Raw genomic sequence first — 26,353 nt, 5'->3', positions numbered from 1 at the left:
CAACAAACCTATCCTTTGTGCATTTCCCAACTCCGTAACTTATCATCCGAATATATCCACACCTTCGTTTCTAACTTAAAATGTAATACCATAAGGTTCACAGTTTCTTAAACTTCCCACATACAGGACAACACTACGAAGGGTTAAAAAAAAAACATTTCACTCTGTTTGGAAAGAGTGGGTGGAGCTAAAACAGGCAGGCAACTCCACGCCTTCTTAAAACAGGCTTTCATTCATTCCACAGTCAAAATTACTCGAGTACTCTCTTCATTCAAAATAGACACTCACAAAAGTCTCTCTTCATTCAACAAAGCTTATGTCTGGATCCATATGTCACTTAAGATAGTCACTATCAGCTTTTTTTATGGCATTACGTAATTACGCAAGTTACAATTAATGATAGGAATTAATTAATGACCCGGGCAGCCCGCGTTTTACATTCCCTTCCTTACCTTCCATGTTCGCCAATCTCGGACGTTTCCCTTTGTTTCTGTAATACTCACGGCCACGACTACTCTGTGGAGACCCTTTGTCTTTGCAACAAAGCTAGCGTGTTTCCTTACCACCGGAGTTTTCGGCTCTCGGTTGGATTGATCAGTTCCCTTCCGCACCGACCTTATTTACTAAAGGGACAACTCAAACTGGTTAGTCAGCCTCTTCCCGCTATCTGTTTACTCGTATCTTATACACTATACCGTCGTGCCCGTACACCTCTCTTTTCAGTCTCGAACACCAGATTCCAGATACTAGTCTTAAGTGATCACGTCTGATCAGACAGTATCCTGTCGACTACGCCATTTTGTTGTGGAAAAATATTTCCGAGACTGTATAATATATAAAGAGAGGTTTATTAAATCGGAGACAAAGCTTTGGGAGAAGTGTTAAAGACCCCTGTCTTTGAACCATCTTCTCAAATTGGTATTTGCAGTGAAGTTCTTTGATCTTACAAATTACGTCACTTTACAACACATGCTTTAGCACTACAAAGCTTTGACTATCGCAGGCTAAGCTTTTGATATAACCCATCCTGCATTGTGACAGGGCAGTATAAACAAGTGCAGGCTTTTGACACCGGTATAAACAAACATACCCAGCACTGAACTTTCCAGTGTTCATTATCTCACTTTCCTATCTCCATTAACTCAAGGCCAGCCTACCTTAAAGTCTAACTGTTTAAAGCATAATGCATCAGTATTGTCCCTTACAAAATTCATTTAAAGGGGAAAATAAAACAAATGTTTGGTCCCGTATACTAGTCCAGTATATGTCCAAAAATCTGCTCCAACATACTCCATCCCTCTCGCAATGAAGGCCAACATTCCATTCGCCTTCCTGATTACCTGCTGCATCTGCAAACTAACTTTTTGGGATTCATGCACAAGGACCCCCAGGTTCCTCTGCACCGCAGCATGTTGTAATTTCTCCCCATTCAAATAATATTCCCTTTTACTGTTTTTTTCCCAAGGTGGATGACCTCACACTTTCCGACATTGTATTCCATCTGCTTAACCTATCTAAATCTCTTTGCAGCCTTTCTGTGTCCTCTGCACAACCCGCTTTCCCACTAATCTTTGTGTCATCTGCAAATTTTGTTACACTACACTCTGTCCCCTCTTCCAGGTCATCTATGTATATTGTAAACAGTTGTGGTCCCAGCACCGATCCCTGTGGCACACCACTAACCACCGATTTCCAACCCGAAAAGGACCCATTTATCCCGACTCTCTGCTTTCTGTTCGCCAGCCAATTCTCTATCCATGCTAATACATTTCCTCTAACTCTGCGCGTACCTTTATCTTCTGCAGTAACCTTTTGTGTGGCACCTTATCGAATGCCTTTTGAAAATCTAAATACACCACATCCATCGGTACACCTCTATCCACCATGCTCGTTATATCCTCAAAGAATTCCAGTAAATTAGTTAAACATGATTTCCCCTTCATGCATCTATGCTGCGTCTGCTTGATTGCACTATTCCTATCTAGATGTCCCGCTATTTCTTAATAGTTTCAAGCATTTTCCCCACTACAGATGTTAAACTAACCGGCCTGTAGTTACCTGCTTTTTGTCTGCCCCCTTTTTTAAACAGAGGCGTTACATTAGCTGCTTTCCAATCTGCTGGTACCTCCCCAGAGTCCAGAGACTTTTGGTAGATTATAACGAATGCACCTGCTATTACTTCTGCCATCTCTTTTAATACCCTGGGTTGCATTTCATCGGGACCAGGGGACTTATCTACCTTGGGTCCCATTAGCCTGTCCAGCACTACCCCCTTAGTGATAGTGATTGTCTCAAGGTCCTCCCTTCCCACATTCCTGTGACCAGCAATTTTTGGCATGGTTTTTGTGTCTTCCACTGTGAAGACCGAAGCAAAATAATTGTTTAAGGTCTCAACCATTTCCACATTTCCCATTATTAAATCCCCCTTCTCATCTTCTAAGGGACCAACATTTACTTTAGTCACTCTTTTCCGTTTTATATATCTGTAAAAGCTTTTACTATCCGTTTTTATGTTTTGCGCAAGGTTACCTTCGTAATCTATCTTTCCTTTCTTTATTGCTTTCTGAGACATTCTTTGCTGTCGTTTAAAATTTTCCCAATCTTCTATTTTCCCACTAACCTTGGCCACCTTATACGCATTGGTTTTTAATTTGATACTCTCCTTTATTTCCTTGGTTATCCACGGCTGGTTATCCCTTCTCTTACTGCCCTTTTTCACTGGAATATATTTTTGTTGAGCACTATGAAAGAGCTCCTTAAAAGTCCTCCACTGTTCCTCAATTGTGCCACCGTTTAGTCTGTGTTTCCAGTCTACTTTAGCCAACTCTGCCCTCATTCCACTGTAGTCCCCTTTGTTTAAGCATAGTACGCTCATTTGAGACACTACTTCCTCATCCTCAATTTGTATTACAAATTCAAACATACTGTGATCACTCATTCCGAGAGGATCTTTTACTGGGAGATCGTTTATTATTCCTGTCTCATTACACAGGATCAGATCTAAGATAGCTTGTTCCCTTGTAGGTTTTGTAACATACTGTTCTAAGAAACAATCCCGTATGCATTCAATGAATTCCTCCTCCAGGCTACCCCGTGCGATTTGATTTGACCAATCGATATGTAGGTTAAAATCCCCCATGATTACTGCCGTTCCTTTTTCACATGCCTCCATTATTCCCTTGATTATTGCCCTCCCCACCGTGAAGTTATTATTTGGGGGCCTATAAACTACACCCACCAGTGACTTTTTCCCCTTACTATCTCTAATCTCCACCCACAATGATTCAATATTTTGTTCATTGGAGCCAATATCATCTCTCACAACTGCCCTGATATCATCCTTTACTAACAGAGCTACCCCACCTCCTTTCTCTTCTTGTCTATCTTTCCGAATCGTCAGATACCCCTGTATGTTTAATTCCCAGTCTTGGCCACCCTGCAACCATGTTTCTGTAATTGCCACCAAATCATACCCATTTGTAATGATTTGTGCCGTCAACTCATTTACTTTATTTTGAATGCTGCGTGCGTTTAGGTAGAGTGTTTTAATACTAATTTTTAAACCATGATTTTTAGTTTTGACCCCTCCTGCAGCCCCTTTATAGTCAGTGGCCCTTTTTGTTTTTTGCCTTGGGTTTCTCTGCCCTCCACTTTTACTCATCTCCTTTCTGTCTTTTGCTTTTGTCTCCTTTTTGTTTCTCTCTTCCACTTTAAAAGTGAGTTTAAAAGACTTGCTTCCACTTTATAGGTGACTGAACAGTCCGATATGGGAATTACAGTCTCTGTCACAGGTGAGACAGACAGCTGTTGAAGGAAAGGGTGGGTGGGACTGGTTTACCGCACGCTCCTTCCGCTACCTGCGCTTGTTTTCTGCATGCTCTCGCCGACGAGACTCGAGGTGCTCAGCACCCTCCCAGATGCTCTTCCTCCACTTAGGGCAGTCTTTGGCCAGGACTCCCGGGTGTCAGTGGGGATGTTGCATTTTATCAAGGAGGCTTTGAGGGTGTCCTTGAAACGTTTCCTCTGCCCACCTGGAGCTCGCTTACCGTGTAGGAGTTCTGAGTAGAGCACTTTGGGAGTTTTGTGTCAGACGTACGAACAATGTGGCCCGCCTAACGGAGCTGGTCGAGTGTGGTCAGTGCTTCGATGCTGGAGATGTTGGCCTGATCGAGGACGCTAACGTTGGTGTGTCTGTCCTCCCAGGGATTTGCAGGATCTTGTGGAGACATCGTTGGTGGTATTCTACAACGATTTGAGGAATATGGTCCATGTCTCTCAGCCATACTGGAGGGTGGGTATTACTACAGCCCTGTAGACCATGAGCTTGGTGCCAGATTTAAGGGCCTGATCCTCGAACACTCTCTTCCTCAGGCAGCCAAAGGCTGCGCTGGCGCACTGGAGGCGGTGTTGAACCTCGTCATCGATGCCTGCCCTTGCTGATAATAGGCTCCCGAGGCATGGAAAGTGGTCCATGTTGTCTAGGGCCATGCTGTAGATCTTGATGACTCGGGGGGTAGTGCTGTGTGGCAGGGTCAGGTTGGTGGAGAACCTTTGTCTTACGGATGCTTAGTGTAAGGCCCATGCTTTCATAGGCCTCAGTAAAGATGTTGACTATGACTTGGAGTTCAGTCTCTGTGCACAGACGCAAGCGCGAGGGCCGTATATCTTCACTACTCTTCCCGGTAGCCACTTTAATCATTTATGATGATGGTTCTTCACTCTAACCTTTTGATTTAATTTCACACTTCTCTCTTTTACTCTACCTCCTATCATGATTCTTTTTCTGTCTTAATTGTTTCTCTTCTACTTACTCTGCCAAGTTCGGCTTTAACAACAAGAACCTGATTCGTGGCTGTCGTTTGAGAAAAAACTCTGCTGGTATTCTACCAGTTGTTGTATGAGGAGTATTACAATCAGTAATTAGAAAATTTGCTACTTTGTGATCCAACAACAACTGCCGTTTCTTTGGATCAACATTTGCTTGATGAAGGCACGTTTTATAATTTGTAATGTGTGCTCTGCTGCACCATTTGAAGCAGGGTGGTATGATGGAACTTTGGTATGTTTCACACCATTTCTGCTCATGAACTGTACAAATTCTTCTGAACAAAATTTCGGCCCATTATCAGACACAATTTCTTCTACCTTAGAGATAATGTTCTCAGTCTCTAGTCTTTTGAGTTCTTGCTCAACTTTCTTGAGTGCATGTGGTTCGGACATGGTTTGCAGTAAACTGGTCTTATGTCCTTCTATATTTTGACACTCGCCTTGAAGTCTTAGATCGGACTGCCTATTTCGCGGAACGCCTTTGGATACTGCTTGATGCAAATTTAGTTTCCACACAAAAAATCTCATTCCACTCCAGCTTCAGTGATCCCAACCAATTTCCACCTATCAAGGCAGGCTTGTCTCCTGCCACTACTAAGAGAGGCAAGCTCTGAAACTGATCTTTGTATGTCACCGGTATGGTGATACGTCCTACAACAGGGATTTGCTCTCCTGATTAGCCTCGCAGCTCTATCTTCGATTTCTCCAGTCGAAAATCACACAACTTGTCGACATGTAGCGATTCCAGTACTACGCTCATGGATGCACCAGTGTCGATTTCCATGAGTATCCTGGTTCCTGCAACATCTACTTGGATGATGATACTTCATGAATCATTGTTGGATATCCTCGTGCTCCTGATGACGTGTATCTCCAGAACCTCCTTGTTCTTTTGCTTCTCTTCAATGCCATGTAGTCTCTGGTGATTTCTACTTATAGCATTGAAAGTTGGTTTACTCTTCAGTCAGCATGCCTATGCAAGATGCCCAGTTTTCTTGCAGTACAAACACTCTGCCTTCACAAATGGACAGCTTTGAGCAATGTGGTGTCCCAGGCACCGATAGCATGACTTCAATTTGCTGTTACCTTGGCCAGTTGCTGAGGCCTTCGAGCCCAATTGTCTTTTACTTTTAACCTGAAGCTGATTTGCCTCAGTTGTCTGAAGACTGGAAATGACGCAAAATTCTCGGGAGTATTGGTCTGCCATATCCATCGACATAGCTAACAAGCTAAATCAAAAGTCAAGTTAGGGATTGTCAACAACTTTCTTGCTGCTTCATTTTTCATCCCACAAACAAAGCGGTCACACAATGCTCGGTCCTGAAAGTTTCCGAAATGACAGTGAATGGATAGCTTTTTTAAAGCTACAATGCACTCATTGATACCCTCGTCGTGGAATTAATTTTGTGATCCAAAATGATAACTTTCAGCAGTTTCCAGAGGCTCAGGGCTGTAGTGCTGTTCTCCGTCTGTGGCGTGTTCTTTGGCTTGATAGGAAAAAGCACATCTTTCAGGGTTTCATACACCTCGGCGCCTGCTTCAGTCAAGAAAATAGCCTGTTTTCTATCTAAAACCACCCAGATATGGTTTTCATCATCTGGGACTTCAACAATACTATTCGCGGTGAAAAACATTTCTCGCCGCTCCGCATATGCTCCAAAAGTGTCTTGGTCTCGATGGAACTCACCCAAGCACTCTATTATTCCCATAGACATGGCCATTTGGACTCTTGACAGTTCAGCCAAGTGTGCTTGTAATTTAACTTGAATTTTTAGCTGTTCTGCAAAACAAAGAACCTTTCAAAGTCTCTCCGGACTATTGACCAACAAAAATTTCAGCTAGGGAATCCAATTGTCCTATCTTCGTGGCCAATGTGATATATTCTTACATCATCATTCTTACGACATCACGAACAAACATACACTTACAAGATTGGTCCAACAGAAACTGTCATTATATGACCTTGTCACATGATCTTTTATTGTATTTACAGTTGTAGTTGCATAACCACAGTAGTCCACTCGGTGGAGCTCTATTGCAAATTCTTTTTGATTTTCGCACATAGAAAACACCTTGCTCCTGAGAGGAGTGAAGCACTAAATCACAGCAGTAGAGCCTATACTCTTTTCAACTCTCCAGCACTGGAAACAAATTAGATAGGAACAGTTCTACCTAACCGTATTAGGGGGGCTAATGATTTTGGGAATAAATTTTCATTCTCCTGACACTTTTTATTATCCCCTTGCCCATCTCTCTAGTGTTTAAAATTAGGCAAGTAAAATATCTGGAGAGTCCAAATTAGCTTAACCTTGATCCTACCTGGACTTCAGATGCTCCAAAAAGCTGTAATGAAAGCCTTTCAGTCTCTACTGAATGTGGCATTGAACTATCTTGGTAATAATCGGTATCCTTCATTTTGAAGTTGGTTTTGATTTGTTAATTTGACAGCGAGTTGCGGGAGGGTGGGAAGGGAGGGGGAGGGGGCTGGTGCAGGGAGGCTGCAATGAGGTGGGCCACTATCTGTACTCGTCAATTCGGTTTTCCCAGTTTGAAACTAAACTACTCCACATCAAATGGAGATGTTTTGGAGAATTTAGGCAACCTACCAACTAATTTCTTGTGTATTTGCAGCACTTTTATTTGCTCAAAAATGCTGCGAATTTACCAACAATCCCGAATCCATGGTGTTTCAATGTCACCCTCCTTTTATATCCATGTTCTAACTCCTATTGTCTTTCAGACGCTGAAGAAGATGCAGGTTGGAGAGTCACAGGAGCTTCCACTCGTGGAATTGGACAACCTGAATCATACGGACTGGGTGAGTAGTGTATACTTAGTCATAACTGGTCATATGTGCATTCAAAAGAAGATTTCAAAAGATTGATTTTCATCTCATTTGATCATAGTGTGGTGTACTTCCTCTTGGGAACTACTTTGTAAGAATTCTCTCTTTCAAAGGAATTAAAGGCTTTATAGTAGAAGCAGTAGTTCTCTGTTGCTGAACTTTCTCCTCATCCCGAGCAAAATCAGACACATTCACACGCGACTTACAGTGAACAAAGCTGTTGTTACCCGCCAGGCTGCCTCCTGTAATTTCTCCATGCTCAAATAGTGTGGAACTAGTCTTTGGTAATACAATCGGTAAAAGAAGCAGCTCAAGGGGAGATGTGTTTTATTATGCAAATACAAAACACTTTTATATTTAAAAAAAAATTTGCAAATGGAATAGTGCATTAACCCTATTGTATTTTTGAAAGTTAATCCTGTGATGTCCTGCATTTCCAAAATTCAATCCGGGCTTACGCAGGTTCCATTTGCATTTAGATTTACATTCTCCTCCATCGTGCAAAAACAAATCATGTGTGCAAACGTATCGACAATCTGGAATAAACTCTGAATTTACAACTGCACACAAACAGAATTGTGCGCTGTACAGTTGCACTCTTAGGATTTGAAGAAATCTGAGTTTTTTTCAAGACACAATTTGTTATGTGCACAAAATCCTATGAGTGCACTTCTGTGATTTTATTACTGTTTTGTAATGAGACTGTTGTTGATCACGGTGTAAATTTAAATTGGTTGGTGATACAGCTTGGCTTTGAACTGCTTTTGTAACTTTGACACCAAGGGGGAAATTTGAACTTAACCCACCCTTTGGAAATCTGATGGGAGCGAATGGAATACTGGTTTTATGCCCCGCCCAGTATTACTCTCCGTTGACCATAAAATCAGGTCTTGTGTAAAACCAGCGTTACACATGATCTTTTGGGTTTTTCGCCTGGCAAGTTAGGTTAAAATTAACCCCTTACTATCTTGCCAAATTTAATACAACTGTAAAACCATTGCTGTGGGGGAAGAGAGGGAAGTCTTTTATTCCTTAATATATTATAAGAACATGAGAAATAGGAGCAGGCCACACGGCCCCTTGAGCCTGCTCCGCCATTCAATAAGATCATGGCTGATCTTTTCTCTCAACTCCGCCCTGCAGTAGAATTCCTCTTTGGTCTCATCTGTAGCATCCAGTGTTGGAGCGTACGCACTGATTACCGTAGCGCTTCGGTTCCAGGCTAGAGTGAGCCGAAGAGTCATGAGGAGTCTCTGAGATGGCCCACCAGCTCAATCTTGATGGCGAAGCTAACTCCATGGAGGCAGCGTTCTTCTTCTGGTTTGCCTTTTCAGAAGAAGGTGTAACCACCACCTTGTTCTTTCAGCTGGCCTTCCCCTGCCTGCTGGGTCTCACTTAGGGCGGCGATGTCAACGTCGAAGCATCTGAGTTCCCGGGCAACGATAGCAGTGTGGCGTTCTGGTCTGTCGCTGTTGGGGTTGTCCATAAGGGTCCTGATGTTCCTGGTCCCGAACTTCATTTTGAAGGTCGTCCCATTCTTTGTCATTGAACTGCAGTATGCAGACAACTCATGCAATTGTGCACACTCGGAGGCTGAACTCCAAGCCATTGTCAACACCTTTACCTCGCATACGAGAGCATGTGCCTTATGTTAAACATCCGTAAGACAAAGGTCCTCTACCAACCTGACCCCGCCACACAGCACTGCATCCTGATTACCAAAATCCACAATGAGGCCTTGGACACCGTGGACCATGTTCCATACCTCGGGAGCCTACTGTCAGCAAGAGCAGACGTTGACGACGAGGTCCAACACCGCCTCCAGTGCGCCAGCGTAGCCTTCGGTTGCCTAAGGAAGAGAGTGTTCGAAGACCAGGACCTCAAATCCAGCACCGAGCTTATGGTCTACAGGGCTATAGTGATACCCGCCCTCCTATATAGCTCAGAGACGTGGACTATATACAGCAGGCACCTCAAAATGCTGGAGAAGTACCACCAGCCCTGCCTCCGCAAGATCCTGCAAATCCATTGGCAGGACAGACGCACCAACGTTCTCCCTCAGTCCAACATCCCCAGCATCGAAGCACTGACCACGCTTGATCAGCTCCGTTGGGTGAGCCACATCGTCCGCATGCCTGACACGAGACTTCCAAAGCAAGCGCTCTACTCGGAGCTTCGACACAGCAAGTGAGCCCCAGGTGGGCAGAGGAAACTCTTCAATGACATCCTCAAAGCCTCCTTGATAAAGTACAACATCCCCACCGACTCCTGGGAATCCCCGTTCCACAACCACCCAAAGTGGAGGAAGAGCACCTGGGAGGGTGCTGAAGACCTTGAATCCCATCGCCGAGAATAAGAAGAAACCAAGCGCAGACAGCGGAAGGAGTGTGCATCAATCCAGGCTCCCCGACCACCCTTTCCTTCAACCACTGTCTGCCCCACCTGTGACAGACACTGTAATTCCTGCATTGGACTCTTCAGTCACCTGAGAACTCACTTTTAGTGTGGAAGCAAGTCATCTGCGATTCCGAGGGACTGCCTAAATGATAAATCTATCGATCTCGGTCTTGAATATAATCAACGACTAAGCATCCACAATCTTCTGAGGTAGCGAATTCCAAAGATTCACAACAACCTCCCGAGTTGAATATATTTCTCCTGATCTCAGTACTAACTGTTGGCCCCACCAGGTAAGTCTCACCCTTATCCTGAGACTATGACTCCTAGTTCTAGACTTTACAGCCAAGGGAAACAGCCTCTCTGCATCTACCCTGTCAAGCCCTCTAAGAATTTTGTATGTTTCAATGAGATCACCTCTCATTCTTCTAAACTCCAGAGAATTTAGGCCCAATCTACTCAATTTCTCCTCATAGGACAACCCTCTCATCCCAGGGATCAATCTAGTGAACCTTCGTTGCACCGCCTCTAAGGCAACTCTATCCTTCCTTGGGTAAGGAGACCAAAACTGTACACAGTACTCCAAAGGATGGTCTGCTGTCAGTGGCATACATCTGGATTAATGAGATTTCATCCTGAGGGTATGTTTGTGACTGGCTTAGACTTTGTATTTGCATTTGCGGAGATGTCATTTTGAAGAAACAAAAACAACTGGTTTTGCTTAAGTTAGGAAAAATGAGGTATGCCCAACAAATCAAACATTCAAATCTGAGTCAACTCGCTCTTCCCTATAGCTAGTAACAGTTCATATAGTCAAGATCATTTGAAAATGATGATGTGCTCATTACATTGGAAGAGATGTCTGTTCGAACACACCCTGTGGTATAGTTTTCCCTCAGTGTGCCACCTACATCCAGGAACAGAAGATAAATTCAGAACCAACATTTTCTTTCTTTCCCCCATTCCATCAAGTCACCTTTATACAGTAGTTTCTTGGTGTCCAGTCGATAGATTTTAAGAAGTCTCCATTGTATTTGTTGTGTTACATGTTCCTGAGTGCACAGTGAATTGTTTCCTGTGTGTTTGCAGGCTCGACTGTGGGTGCAGCTTATGCGAGACCTTCGCCATGGTGTAAAACTAAAAAAAGTTCAGGAAAAGCAGTACAACCCCCTGCCAACAGAATACCACCTTACACCATTCGAGATGTTAATGCAGGACATTAAAACACGCAAATATACACTACGCAAAGTTATGGTAAGATATAAGGTTTAAATAGTAGTGCAGTAACTTGTTTATATTCCTATTTAGGTCTAGTTGTGTTCTGTCCTGCCGCAGTTCATATGTTGGGAAACAACAAATCATAAGAAAATGAGTCAAGACTCTCCTCCCCATTGAAGCTCATCCCTTTACTATCGAGACTCTCCTATTATAGTGTCCTCCTGCATTTTGAAGGTCTTTAATCTCTTTGATTTTACTATCCCCACTTGACATAAGTAATAATTCTTGGAGTAAAAAAAGTTCTTCCCAATATATATATATTTAATTTAAGTCCAGTGATGCTACTTTCCTGGCTTAATTTGAAGTAATATTGTAGGTTTAGCTCACGTAAAACATAACATTGAATAATTTATATATATTTTTTAGGTCATGGGAAAGTACAAGACGAAAAATGATGCTGCAGGCTTCTAGCTGGTCCCTAAAACTAACACCTTTTAATCACCCGTACCTTTAACTATTTATCCAATTATTTCTTAACTGATACCACACTGGCTACCTCCATTGCCACCCTGAGCAGTCCATTGCAAACATTTGCCACCCTCTGAGTAAAGTAGTTCATTCTGAACTGTTTGTGAACCTTCCCTTTTCTAGGTTTGAGCTCGTGTCCTAGTTCTAGGGTTTGTGGCAATCTCAATCATATTATCAGGGTTCAAATTATCTGTTCCCTGAAGAATCTTGAAAAGTATCTCCTGGAGCCTTCTCTTATTCAAAATAAACAATCCTAGGCTTTTAATCTCGCCTCATAGCTCAGATACCTAAACTGCTTCTTTCCAGATTTTTAAGTTTCAATTTTTCTAATCTTTCCTCATAGTTTATCCTCTTTACATTTTGGATCGTTCTTGCTGCTCTCCCTGGCAAACCCATGCAGCATCTATTTTTTGTGACATGGGGTCCTAAATTCAACATGATTTGTTCTCTGACCATTGCCTTGTAATGCTTCAGATTTACCCTTTTTTCCCCCCTATTTTTAAGCACCTTTTTATCCAGTGTTGTGTACTATCTTGAATTCCCGAAGCTTTTAAGTTCAATTAGAAACCTTGCACGCAGAATTTTGTCACCAACTTTCTGACATTTACTATTAGCAACAACTTGCATTTATATAGCACCTTTAACGTAGTAAAATGTCCCAAGGTGCTTCACAGAGCGTTAACTAAATTTGACACAGCCACATAAGGCAATATTAGGGTAGATGACCAAAAGTTTGGTCAAAGAGGTAGGTTTTAATGAGCGTCTTGAAGGAGGAAAAAGAGGTAGAGAGGCAGAAAGATTTGGGGAGGGAATTCCAGAGCTTCGGGCCTTGGCAGCTGAAGGCACGGCCACCAAAGGTGAAGCGATTAAAATTGTGGATGCGCGAGGCCAGAATTGGAGAAACACAGATATCTCAGAAGGTTGTAGGACTGGAGGGGGATACGGAGGGGCAAGGCCATGGAGGGATTTAAAAACCAGGATGAGCATTTTAAAATCAGGGCATTGCTTAACCGGGAGCTAATGTAGGTCCACAGCACAGGGATGATGGGTGAGCAGGACTTGCTGCGAGTTCGGACACTGGCAGCAGAGTTTTGGATGACATCAAACTTACGGAGAGTAGAACGTGGCATGCCAGGCAGGAGTGCTTTGGAATAGTCAAGTCAAGAGGTAACAAAGACACGGCTGAGGATTTCAGCAGCAGATGAGCTGAGGCAGGGACACAGTTAGATGATAGTGGAAATAGGCGGTCTTAGTAATGGTGTGGATGGATAGGTGGTCGACAACTCATCTCGGGATCAAGTACGACACCAAGGTTGCGAACAGTCTGGTTCAGCCTCAGACAGTTGCCTGGGAGAGGGATGGTTAGGGAAAGAAGTTTGTGACAGGGAACGAAATATTGGCTTCAGTCTCCCCAATATCTAGTTGTAGGAAATTTCTGCTCATCCAGAACTGTATTTCGGACAAGCATCTAACAATTTAGGGGTAGAGGGAGGTGGTGGTGAGATGGAGCTGGGTATCGTCAGCGTACATGTGGAAACTGACGCAGTGTTTTCGAATGATGTCGCCAAGGGGCTGCGTATAGATGAGAAATATGAGGGGGCCAAGGATACCAGAGGTAACGATGCGAGAGTGGGAAAACAAGCCATTGTTGGTGATTCTCTGGCTATGGCTTGATAGATAAGAATGGAACCAGGCGAGTGCAGTCCCACCCAGCTGGACGATGGTGGCGAGGCGTTGGAGGATGGTAGTTATTGTGTTCCTAACACAGATGAGGCTGCACACAGGGAGGTTAAAGTAACGGTGACCTCAGTCTTTAATAAGACACTCCAGAGTGAGGAACAGGCCTTGGGGGCCGGCTTATATACATTGCTCCCAAGAGATGCTGGTGGCGGAATATGGGAGTGCATGCTTTACAGATACACAACATGACTCCCCCTCCACCCCCCACCCCCCTCCCCCCACCGCCCAAAGTCAAAGTGAAAACTATTTACAAGGTGAGGCGATTGGGAGCCTTTCTTTCCCTGGTGGACCGCCTCGGTACAAATGTCTGTTCTGGTGTGTTGGCTGTGCCCTCGCTGGGCTGGCGTGTTGTTGGCCCTGCAGGGCTGCTAGGTGAGCCTGGCCTTGCTGGGCTGTTGGACGTGATGGGTTCGATGGCCTGCCCCGGCGTGGTGTTGTTGATCCTTTGGGTGTGTGTTGTGGGCTTGAAAAAGGTGGTGCCTGCTGTGGGTTGTTCAGGGCAGTCTGTGAACCGCAGCCTCGTTTGGTCCAGGTGCTTTCTGCAAATTTGTCCATTGTCCAGTTTGACTACAAACACCCTACTCCCTTCTTTAGCTATCACCGTGCCCGCGATCCACTTGGGACCATGTCCATAGGTTAGCACATACACAGGGTCATTCAGACCAATTTCCCGTGACACAGTGGCGCGACCATCGTTTACATTTTGTTGCTGACGCCTGCTCTCTACCTGATCATGCAGGTTGGGATGAACCAGCGAGAGTTTGGTTTTAAGTGTCCTTTTCATGAGTAGCTCAGCCGAGGGCACCTCTGTAAGCGAGTGCGGTTTCGTGCGGTAGCTGAGCAGTACTCGGGACAGGCGGGTTTGGAGTGAGCCTTCTGTGACTCGTTTAAGACTCTGTTTGATGGTTTGTACTGCCCGCTCTGCCTGCCCATTGGAGGCTGGTTTAAACGGGGCCGAGGTGACATGTTTGATCCCATTGCGGGTCATGAATTCTTTAAATTCAGCACTGGTGAAACATGGCCCGTTGTCACTGACCAGTATGTCAGGCAGGCCGTGGGTGGCAAACATGGCCCTCAGGCTTTCAATGGTGGCGGTGGCGGTGCTTCCCAACATTATTTCACTTTCAATCCATTTTGAAAAAGCATCCACCACCACCAGGAACATTTTACCGAGAAATGGGCCCGCATAGTCGACATGGATCCTCGACCATGGTCTGGAGGGCCAGGACCACAAATTTAGTGGTGCCTCTCTGGGCGCGTTGCTCAACTGAGCACACACGCTGCACTGCCGTACACAGGACTCTAAGTCAGAGTCGATACCGGGCCACCACACGTGGGATCTGGCTATCGCTTTCAACATTACTATACCCGGGTGTGTGCTGTGGAGATCTTAGATGAACGTCTCCCTGCCCTTTTTTGGTAGCACTACGCGGTTACCCCACAACAGGCAGTCTGCCTGAATGGACAGCTCATCCTTTCGCCGCTGGAACGGCTCTTGCATTTCAACGGGGAAGCTGGCCCAGCTCCCAATGCAGAACACAGTTTTTTACTAGGTACAGCAGAGTATCTTGGCTGGTCCAAGTCCTAATCTGGCGGGCCATGACAGGTGATTTATCATTTTCAAATGCTTCCATGACCATCAACAAGTCTGTGGGCTGCGCCACCATCAACAAGTTTTCTGGCTGCGCCATTTCCACCCCCGTGGTGGGCAATGGTAGCTGACTGAGAGCATCCGCACAGTTCTCGGTGCCTGGCCTGTGGCGGATGGTATAGTTATACGCTGATAGCGCGAGTGCCCACCTTTGTATGCGGGCTGAAGCATTAGTATTTATCCCCTTGTTTTCAGCGAACAGGGATGTGAGGGGTTTCCAGCTCAAATTTGAGACCAAACAGGTACCGATGCATTTTCTTTACCCCAAACACACACGCTAATGCCTCTTTCTCAATCATGCTGTCGGCCCTCTCAGCCTTAGACAAGCTCCTGGAAGCATAGGCGACAGGTTGCAACTTCCCCGCAACGTTAGCTTGTTGTAATACACATCCGACTCCCTACGACGACGCGTCACATGCTAGCACAAGTCTTTTACATGGGTTATACAATACAAGCAGCTTGTTGGAGCATAAAATGTTTTTGGCTTTCTCAAAAGCAATTACTTGTTTTTTTCCCCATACCCAGTTCTCACCTTTGCGCAATAACACATGTAGGGGCTCGAAAAGGGTGCTTAACCCCAGTAGGAAGTTACCAAAATAGTTGAGGAGTCCCAGGAACGACCGCAGCTCCGTGACGTTCTGTGGCCTGGGCGCGTTCCTGATAGCCTCTGTCTTGGCGTCTGTAGGCCGAATGCCGTCTACCGAGATCTTTCTCCCCAAAAACTCCCCTTTTGTTGCCATGAAGACGCATTTCGACCTCTTCAGCCGCAGCCCTACACGATCCAGTCGCTGGAGGACCTCCTCCAGGTTTTGTAGGTGCTCGCCGGTGTCCCGACCCATGACCAATATGTCGTCCTGAAAGACCACCGTGTGTGGTACCGACTTGAGTAGGCTCTCCATGTTTCTCTGGAAGATCGCTGCAGCCGACCAAATTCCAAACAGACATCTGTTGTAGATGAACATGTGCATGTTGATGCAGGTGAGGCCCTTCGAAGACTCCTCCAGCTCCTGCGTCATGTAGGCCAAAGTCAGGTCGAGCTTGGTGAATGTCTTGCCTCCTGCCAGCGTCACAAATAGGTCGTCTGCCTTAGGTAGTGGGTATTGGTCCTGTAGCGAGAAACAATTAATAGTTACTTTATAATCGCCACAAATCCTGACCGTGCCACCACTTTTGAGTACTGGAACAATTGGGCTGGCCCACTTGCTGAATTCCACTGGGGAGATGATGCCCTCGCGTTGCAGCCTGTCCAGCTCAATTTCCACTCTCTCCGTCATCATATGAGGTACCGCTCACGCCTTGTGGTGAATGGGTCGTGCCTCTGGGACCAAGTGGATCCGCACCTTCGCCCCAGAAAAGTTTCCAATGCTTGGCTCAAAAAAGTGAAGGAAATTTGTTAAGAACCTGGGTACATGAGGCCTCATCGACATGTGATAGCGCTCGGATGCGATCCCAGTTCCAGCGGATTTTGCCCAGCCAGCTCCTTCCAAGCAGTGTGGGGCCATCGCCCGGGAGAATCTAGAGTGGCAGTTCGTGCACCGTGCTCTCGTCGGTGACCTTGACCATGGCCCTGCCCAGGACAGTGATAAGCTCTTTGGTGTACGTTCTCAGTTTCGTGTGGATGGGGCTCAGGGCTGGTCTGAGTGCCTTGTTGCACCACAGTCTCTCAAACATCTTTTTACTCATGATGGATTGGCTAGTGCCAGTGTCCAGTTCCATGGCTACGGGTAAGCCATTCAATTTTACGTTTAGCATTATAGGTGGGCATTTCGTCGAAAATGTGTGCATCTTGTGTACTTCAGCATCTACCTCCTCTCTCAGAGGCTCGAAATTGCTTTGATCCACCATGGACCGATCTTCCTCTGCCTCGTGGTGGTTAGCAGATTTTGCAGAGCTTGCAGCTCGTTTGCAAGCTCGTTGGAGGTGCCCCGTTGTTCCACAGCTCTTGCAAACATACCCTTTGAAGTGGCATGAATAGGCTGAATGGAACCCTCCACAACGCCAACAAGGTGTGAATTGCCTTGCATTCATCCTTTGTTGCGGACTCTGAGTCGTCTGGGTCCCCTGAGGCTTGCTGGCAGTTGCAGACTCGTGGTTTCTGCCCTGTACATTTCTGCTCGTAAACACAGTTCCAGTTAATTTATGAACATTGCTAGCACTTGTGTGCTGAGAGATTTGTTTGGTGTTATCACTGGTGGACATAAACGCCTATGCTATCGCAATGGCCTTACTGAGGGTCAGTGTCTCTATAGTCAAAAGTTTTCGTAGGTTGCCCAGTACAAAAAAAGTCTCTGAGCTTTTGCTCCAGGTGGCCATCAAACCTACATTGTCCTGCAAGTCGCCTTAGCTTGGCGACGTAGCTCGCCACTTCCTGACCTTCAGATCGCTGGCACGTGTAGAACCGATACCTCGCCATCAGCACACTCTCCCTCGAGTTAAGATGCTCCTGAACCAGTGTACACAGCTCCTCATACGACTTATCTGTGGGTTTCACCGGAGCCAGAAGATTCTTCATGAGGCTGTAGGTCGATGCCCCGCAGACTGTGAGGAGGACCGCTCTCCTTTTTGCAGCGCTTCCTTCTCCATCCAGCTCGTTGGCTACAAAGTACTGGTCTAGCCATTCGACATAGGCTTCCCAGTCCTCACCCTCCGAGAACTTCTCCAGGATGCCCACAGTTTGCTGCATCTTTGTGTTGGATTCGTATTCTCGTCGCCAGTTATTGTGTTCCTAACACAGATGAGGCTGCACACAGGGAGGTTAAAGTAACAGTGACCTCAGTCTTTATTAAGACACTCCAGAGTGAGGAACAGGCCTTGGGGGCCGGCTTATATACAGTGCTCCCAAGGGATACTGGTGGCGGAAGATGGGAGTGCATGCTTTACAGATACACGTGTCAAAGGCTGCAGACTGGTCGAGAAGGACAAGGAGGGATATTTTACCTTTGTCACAGTCACATAGAATGTCATTTGTGATGTCATTAAGAAATCTCCTTAAGGCCCTTTGTTTTTAAGAAATGCATTCCAGGTTTCATGTCTCAATTGAAATAAGTGAACTTGACAGTAATGCTGCGGAGTCTGTTGAGCCCCTCCCCATATAATTAATTAATTCTTTGGCCCTTAAAAATAATTTTCTAAAATGCACACTTTGTAGTTTGCATTTTCGGTGAGTGCTGCCATTAAATTTGCCTTGTCCAAAATATCGCCCCATCCTTTACGGCATTTCACAATTTTTTACAGATATCCACTTGTAGAATAAAGTATGGCCCGGAATTTGCAGTTGTAATGACGCCGAAGCAGTCACCGTCATTACTGTGTTAAACTGACAGCAATTTCTGGCTTGTGCACATGCGCAGTTAAATGCAGAAATCCGGAAGTTGCTGTCATTGATACCCTGCTCCTTCCGGAGTCGCAGTGCGGTTTTCGTCCCCTCCGGGGCACAACGGACATGATTTTTGCAGCACGACAGTTGCAGGAAAAATGCATGGCATTCTTCGACCTTACAAAGGCCTTTGACACTGTCAACCGCGAGGGTCTATGGAGTGTCGTCCTCCGTTTCGGATGCCCCAGAAATACGTCACCATACTCCACCTGCTCCACGACAACATGCAAACCGTGATCCTTACCAACGGATCCATCACAGACCCAATTCATGTCCAGACTGGGGTCAAGCAGGGCTGCGTCATCGCCCCCAACCCTCTTCTCAGTCTTCCTCGCTGCCATGCTCCACCTCACAGTTGATGAGCTCCCCGCTGGAGTGGAGCTAAACTGCAGAACCAGTGGGAAGCTGTCTCCAGGCCAGGCCCAAGACCACTCCAACCTCTGTCGTCGAGTTACAGTCGTGGACGACGCCTGCGTCTGTGCACACACAGAGGCTGAACTCCAGGACATAGTCGACATATTTACCGAGGCGTATGAAAGCATGGGCCTTAGGCTAAACATTAGTAAGACAAATGTCCCGCACCAGCCTGTCCTCGCCGCAGAGCACTGCCCCCCAAACATCAAGATCCACGGCGTGGCCCTGGTTAACGTGGACCACTTCGCCTATCTCGGGAGCATCCGATCAACAAGAGCAGGCATTGATGATGAGATCCAACACCGTCTCCAGTGCGCCACTGCAGCCTTCGGCCGCCTGAGGAAAAGAGTGTTTGAAGATCAGTCCCTCAAAACTGTCACCAAGCTCATGGTCTACTGGGCCGTAGTGATACCCGCCCTCCTGTATGGCTCAGAGACATGGACCATGTACAATAGACACCTCAAGTCGATGGAGAAATACCACCAGCGATGTCTCCGCAAGATCCTGCAAGTCCCCTGGGAGGACAGACGCACTAACGTTAGCGTCCTCATCCCGGCCAACATCCCCAGCATTGAAGCACTGACCACACTTGATCAGCTCGGCTGGGCAGGATACATAGTTCGCATGCCAGACACGAGACTCCCAAAGCAAACGCTCTACTCTGAACTCATCCATGGCAAACGAGACAAAGGCGGGCAGAGGAAACGCTACAAGGACACCCTCAAAGCCTCCCTAATAAAGTGTGACATCCCCACTGACACCTGGGAGTCCTTGGCCATAGACCGCCCTAAGTGGAAGAAGTGCATTCGGGAGGGCGCTGAGCTCCTCGAGTATCATCGCTGAGAGCATGCAGAAATCAAGTGTAGGCAGCAGAAGCGTGCGGCAAAGCAGGCTCCCTGCCCACCCTTTCCCTCAACGACTATCTGTCCCACCTGTGACAGAAACTGTGGTTCTCGTATTGGACTGTACAGCCACCTAAGAACTCATGCTAAGAGTGGAAGCAAGTCTTCCTCGATCCCGAGGGACTGCCTATGATGATGATGACAGGGTGCTGTTGCAGTCCTCACAGATGCAGTCAATACAGAATCAGTGATTTGTCATGAACTTCAACTTTTTACATTACAAAAACTATTGAAAAAGTTGAGCATTGTTGAGTGAGATGTAACATCGTTTTTATCGCTATACTAAGTCATAATTACTGCTGAACAACCTCTCTGGCCCTGAAAAATGAAACTCGTGTGGAGTATCATTCCCTTCATTCTAAGATTAAAAATGCCATAGATTAAACAAAAAAATAATTTTTATTTTAGTTTTTAAAGTTTGATATTTCAGCTTACACATGGGATTCAGGTCGATGTCCCAATCTTTATTTCACTTTCAGTAAAATGATTATAAAGTAATGATAATCAGTGCTTTTTACTTCCTGGTTTGTTGTCTGTGAGAATTCTTCAATCTGATTGGCTGCTCAGCCTGCTTGATGACTTCAAGCGCCATATTGAAACATAGAAACATAGAAAATAGGTGCAGGAGTAGGCCATTCGGCCCTTCTAGCCTGCACCGCCATTCAATGAGTTCATGGCTGAACATGCAACTTCAGTACCCCATTCCTGCTTTCTCGCCATATCCCTTGATCCTCCTAGTAGTAAGGACTACATCTAATGCCTTTTTGAATATATTTAGTGAATTGGCCTCAACAACTTTCTGTGGTAGAGAATTCCACAGGTTCACCACTCTCTGGGTGCAGAAGTTTCTCCTCATCTCGGTCCTAAATGGCTTACCCCTTATCCTTAGACTGTGACCTCTGGTTCTCGACTTCCCCAACATTGGGAGCATTCTTCCTGCATCTAACCTGTCGAAACCCGTCAGAATTTTAAACGTTTCTATGAGATCCCCTCTCATTCTTCTGAACTCCAGTGAATACAAGTCCAGTTGATCCAGTCTTTCTTGATATGTCAGTCCCGCCATCCCAGGAATCAGTCTGGTGAACCTTTGCTGTACTCCCTCAATAGCAAGAATGTCCTTCCTCAAGTTAGGAGACCAAAACTGTACATCGTAATAGGGGAAATCAACACCACAGAGCCCACTAAATTTTTGTGGGCAGCTTTCTTCGAGATCAGCGGCAAGTACAGTCCCTTTGCCGCTGACTGCAAAATCCTGGCCAGTATATAATGAAATTGAAGATGTCAGCAGTGAATGTACTACAAGTAATGTGTTTATTTTTCAGTTTGTTAAAAACAAATTTAAATGACATGCCTGTTTTTTTAGTTGGTCTTCACTTTCTGTGGTTATTTCTGTGAATTTGCATTTTGCTCTGTGCAGCTGGGCTGGGAGACTTCAAGTTACCTCTGTTCAGCAAAGTATCTGTGGAGGTTTGATATGTGTGAACAGATACATTTACTCTAGATTATCACAAATGTAAATACTTTATAAATGATGAGTAAAACAGTTAAGAGTAACCAGAATAAAAGATGCAAATGTATTTGACTGGTAACTATGTGTTCTCAGTTCAATTTAGTTTGATGAGCAATATTTCGCTACATCTGCACAGTTTCTAGAATGGATACGGTGCAGAAGAAATTGATACTGATTCAGCTCTTCTTTCAATATGTATTCACTAAGATTATTGGACATTAATTCTGTAGACTCGCCATTATAATGAGTTTCAGCTCAAAGGGAACAGATCCTGAAGAGAGCTTATATACTGTTTTCATGTAATGCAATATGGGATTTTACACACACACTTAATCGATTTACTCTGTCCATTGAGTCTTAAATTTGAAAAGCATCTGCGCAATTTGAGGATGTATCGTAATTCTGCAATAATTTCCCTATTTTTTGTAAGCTGTGGTCTTTTGAAAGCAAATAGGTGAAATATAGATTAACACTGCAGGGTAGACATGAATCCAGTCAGAATATTAAAATAAATGACTCCTCTTTTCTCTTACCTTCTCCTGAAGGTGATGCATGCTGGGCACGGTTCTTACTGCTTAGTTGTTCTTGGAGTACTGAAAAGAAGAATTGAGCGACTGTGCAAGATTGCTAAAGAACAGCCAGCATTGCTGATTTGTTTCTCTGCCTTTTATTTGTGTTATTTTTGTCTTGACGCTAATTGGTAGTCTAGGTGTGCGATTAACACGAGGGGAATTGCATTTCTGTTTGCAGGTTGATGGTGACATCCCACCATGTGTGAAGAAAAATGCTCATGAACTCATTCTTGATTTTATAAGATCACGGCCTCCTTTAAAGCCGGTAAGATTACTCCCAAGCTTTTCGATTTCCATCAGACATTTCAGTTTGTGTCTTTTCCCCACCCCCACCCCCCCCCCCATGGATTTTGTTTTTTCATCGTGTTTCTTTTTGCGTCCCCTCTGATTGCTGTTAGCGAGGTCCTCTGAGTTGGCTCTCCCACTTCACTTTCCGTTCTCCACCTGCTTTCTACTTCTGTTTTCTCCAGCTTACTGCTTCCTGTGTTGTTACCAGGTGATTGGCTAGGCCTTCTTAGGACATCATAAGTTTAGGTAAGAGTTTCTTTTTTATATAATTGGTTAATCATCCCAAACTGAATGTTATCGAAGTATTAGATTTTTTTCTCCACCAGAAAATATGGAAGTTAACCCAAGTCTGAACTTAATTGCAAGTACTGGTGTCAATGGGGCATCCAGCACTACACTACAACTCCCCTATCAGTATCCATATATCTGCAACTCGGATAAGATTTGACCGTCTTTTAAGACTTTTACCATCCATGTATTTCATATTTTGAAGCTTTGATATTTAATAGAATTTTACTGCAGAAGAATATCAGACACTATGTTTTAGGAAAAACTTAACTGTGTGCTCCGAGAGAGGGTGCTCACTGCAACTAAAACAGTGTCCCGAAGCCTCACTACTGTTTGCTGTAAATCCATCTTGTTCTCTGTTTGCAATAGCCCGGATTTTGCAGCCAGTGGCGAACAAACGGTGCTGGCCGTTCATTGCCCTTACACTTTGTGGGCATTTGCACTTATACTTGTGGTTATTAGATAACAGTGCAGTACCCTTTACAGGGGATCTGGGATCTGTGTTACATGGCAGGCAACGGTGTGTCTCCTTAACCAATCAGATTGAAGAATCCTCACTGAGACACTCCATGACTAAACCAGCAGGTTAAAATATTGCCAAATCATATACAGAAAGCAAAATAAAGCGAGGGAAAGAAAGATGGGAATAAAAGAGACAAAGAAAAAGAAAAAAATTTTTTTTTTAATTTCCAACAACAATTAAAAGCTGAAGGAATGAAATTCCACAATTTTAAACGTTAATTTTCAGGGCCAGAGAGATTGCTTATCGGTAATTAAGACATATTATGCCGTTAAAAATTTATTTACATTTGAATGGACAAGCCCTAACTTTTTCTGGCGAGTTTATTGGGTATCTAGTGGGTAAGTACCGCAACTCTCGGCGAGATACTGTTATAGCGCAGCTTTTGAAGGAGCAGGGTAACTCGGAAAGCAACTTCCTAATCTCCATGTTTCACTGTGCATGTGCAGATGCCTAAGTTGCAGTCCGATTTACTGCTTAACAACGCTGAGCGCTGATAGCCTCACCATTATTTTTACCACAAAATCCGTGCCAATCTGTTTTAGTTTGATTTTTAAAGGGGACAGCACTCTGGGAGGAAGCACACACGACTTAAAGTACTTTGCTTCTCTCCCCTTCCCATCAAAGAACAATGCAGGAAACATCTTATGCAGCGTCTCCTCCCTGATAGCACCCATTTATGCCTGTCCAAAAGCAGACCACTGCTTAAAATGCAATTTTACATGTCTCACTTGGAAAAGAGCTGCTCGGATATCTTATCCAAGTCGGTCTCCGGATGTCAGGCAACACAAGCATTGATCAGTACTTGTACAAGTCCTGGACACTGATCCTTGTTCATTGCCATGGTAATTAGCCGGAGATGAACCGATCTGATATGTCAGCTAGGTAGGTGTTCTCTTTCCATAATTAGAGAGATAGGCAACTGCATGTGTGGCTCAGTGTGTGTTTTATTTATCCAATTGTTACAGTTAATAATGTATTATGTACTGCACAATAAATAATTCTAAAATCATGCTCCACTCTTTCATATACCAGCACCAATAAAATCTGTTGTCCAGTATCCAGTCTTTAATGAAGTCAAGCACCCTTCTCAATTTATAATTGACACTTGACAGAACTGCAGATATCTTGTCTGGGACAAGTCTGTACTAATGTATGCACTGTCCTCAAATTCAGTATCTATACAAACAAAAAATACGGATAAATCTGTCGCACTGTACATCTTTGCACATTTGGTTTTCTAATGGTTGTGGCTTTCTTTTTTCTGCATCAACAAATTCAAGGTGCATTATTGCTCCAAATAAGACTTTTGTATGTTCCCAATCTGTTGAGTGCAACACATTGATCTCTGCCCTGCACACGCTGGTACTGAGCAAAATATGGGAGCCATGCACATATCACATTAGTGTTTGCACCTTCAGGAGAGGAAAAGTAAAGATAATTCAAAGAGGGAAAAAAATGTTTTCATGCAATCTGAAAATGAAGAGTCCTGGTTTTGATTAGGAAATGCTGAGTAGGTCGTCTGGCCTTGAAATATTCTCTCGTTCCTGCTACAGTACAAGTGTGCTGATGCGATCAGCCCTTCAGAGTATTAAGGAATATGACTTTGAAGAAATGCCTTGGGTTTTTGTTTCTAAATTAATCTCCAGTTTCACTTCAGAAAATGAAAGACTTGCAATTGTATAGCACTTTTCATGACCATCGAACTTCCCAAAGCGTTTTACGATCAATGATGTACTTTTGAAGTATAGTCACTGTTGTAATGTGGGAAACGTGGCAGCCAATTTACACACGGGAAGCTCCCACAAACAGCAATGCGATAATGACCAGGTAATCTGTTTTTTGTTATGTTGATTGAGGACACTGGGGTTAACTCCCCTACTCTTCTTCGAAATAGTGCCATGGGATCTTTTACATCCGAGAGAGTAGATGGTTTAACGTCTCCGCTGAAAGACGACACCTCTGACAATACAGCACTCCCTCAGCACTGCACTGGAACATCAGCCTAGATTTTTGTGCTCAAGTCTCTGGAATGGGCCTGTTTAAAATCCAGACGCATAGTCAAAAATGTGTTGGAATTATGACACTCAGGCCCCACAGCAATCCAGTAGTGGACTTCTGAAAATGTGAATTGAATTGAACAGCTAATATCAGAATCCCAGATTAAAACTGCAATGTGATGTGCCATCAGTCTCCTGGCGGTGTCCTTAATTGTGTCAAGATATTCTCAAGCAAGTTTGAAAGTATGGTTAGGAATCGGTTGGGATAGGAATATTAAATTTTAAAACCAAATATGATCTGGTCACAACACAGATAAGATTGAGCCGATCTTTAATTTGTCATTTGAATGGCTGTAAAACATCTGCCTCTCAAGCCTATTTTAGCCTATTTTGTTAATAGTTCTCCCACCTCTGAAATCAACAAGGAGAGGAAATGACAAAATAGGTAGAAAAAGTTCTATTGGGAAAAAAAGATTCAAATGAAAGAAAGACTTGAATTTATATAGCGCCTTCCACGGCCACCAGATTCTCAAAGCGTTTTACAGCCAATGAAGTACTTTTGGAGTGTAGTCACTGTTGTAATATAGGAAACGCGGCAGCCAGCTTGCACACAAGCAAGATCCCACAAACAGCAATGTGATAATCAGTTAATCTGTTTCCTTGTAGTTATGTTGATTGAGGGATAAATATTGGCCAGGACACCAGGGATAACTTCCCTACTCTTCTGCAAAATAGTCCCATGGGATCTTTTACATCCACTTGAGAGAGCACACGGGGCCTCGCTTTAATGTCTCATCCATATGATGGCATCTCCAGCAGTGCAGCGCTCCCTCAGAGATTTTTTTTTTGTGCTCAAGTCCCTGGAGTGGGACTTGAACCCACGCCTTCTGACTCAGAGGCGAGAGTGCTACTCACTGAGCCACAGTTAAAGGAAATGGGAGAATTGGGGGAAGGAAGATGAGGATGGACAAGCATATTTAAAATTAATTGTTTTTAATTAGGAACAGGAGTAGGCCATTCAGCCCCTCGAGCCTGATCCACCATTCAGTGAGATCATGGCTGATAAGTATCTTAACTCCATTTACCTGCCTTTGGTCCATATCCTTTAATACCGTTGGTTAACAGAAATGTTATCAATCTCAGAATTAAAATTAACAATTGATCTAACATCAATTAGCGTTTGCGGAAGAGAGTTCCAAACTTCGACCATCGTTTGTGTGTAGAAGTGTTAATTTCACTCTTGAAAGGTCTGGCTCTAATTTTTAGACTCGATACCC

The 26,353-nt window shown here is 44.5% G+C and overlaps 1 protein-coding gene across 1 annotated transcript in view; it reads left to right on the top strand.

The window, feature by feature from the left end:
- Nucleotides 1–26,353, top strand: part of spire2 (spire-type actin nucleation factor 2) — a 127,009-nt gene that overhangs the window by 65,857 nt on the left and 34,799 nt on the right. The window contains exons 4-6 of the mRNA XM_070896977.1: nt 7,568–7,645; nt 11,159–11,323; nt 22,159–22,245. Coding sequence (XP_070753078.1) covers nt 7,568–7,645; nt 11,159–11,323; nt 22,159–22,245 — 330 coding nt within the window. The remainder of the gene's footprint in view (nt 1–7,567; nt 7,646–11,158; nt 11,324–22,158; nt 22,246–26,353) is intronic.

The sequence above is a fragment of the Pristiophorus japonicus genome, chromosome 13 (genome assembly GCF_044704955.1).
Source record: "Pristiophorus japonicus isolate sPriJap1 chromosome 13, sPriJap1.hap1, whole genome shotgun sequence".
Lineage (NCBI taxonomy): Eukaryota > Metazoa > Chordata > Chondrichthyes > Pristiophoridae > Pristiophorus > Pristiophorus japonicus.
Note: the sequence above shows the minus strand (reverse complement) of the source record. Positions and strands in the feature narration are given on the sequence as shown.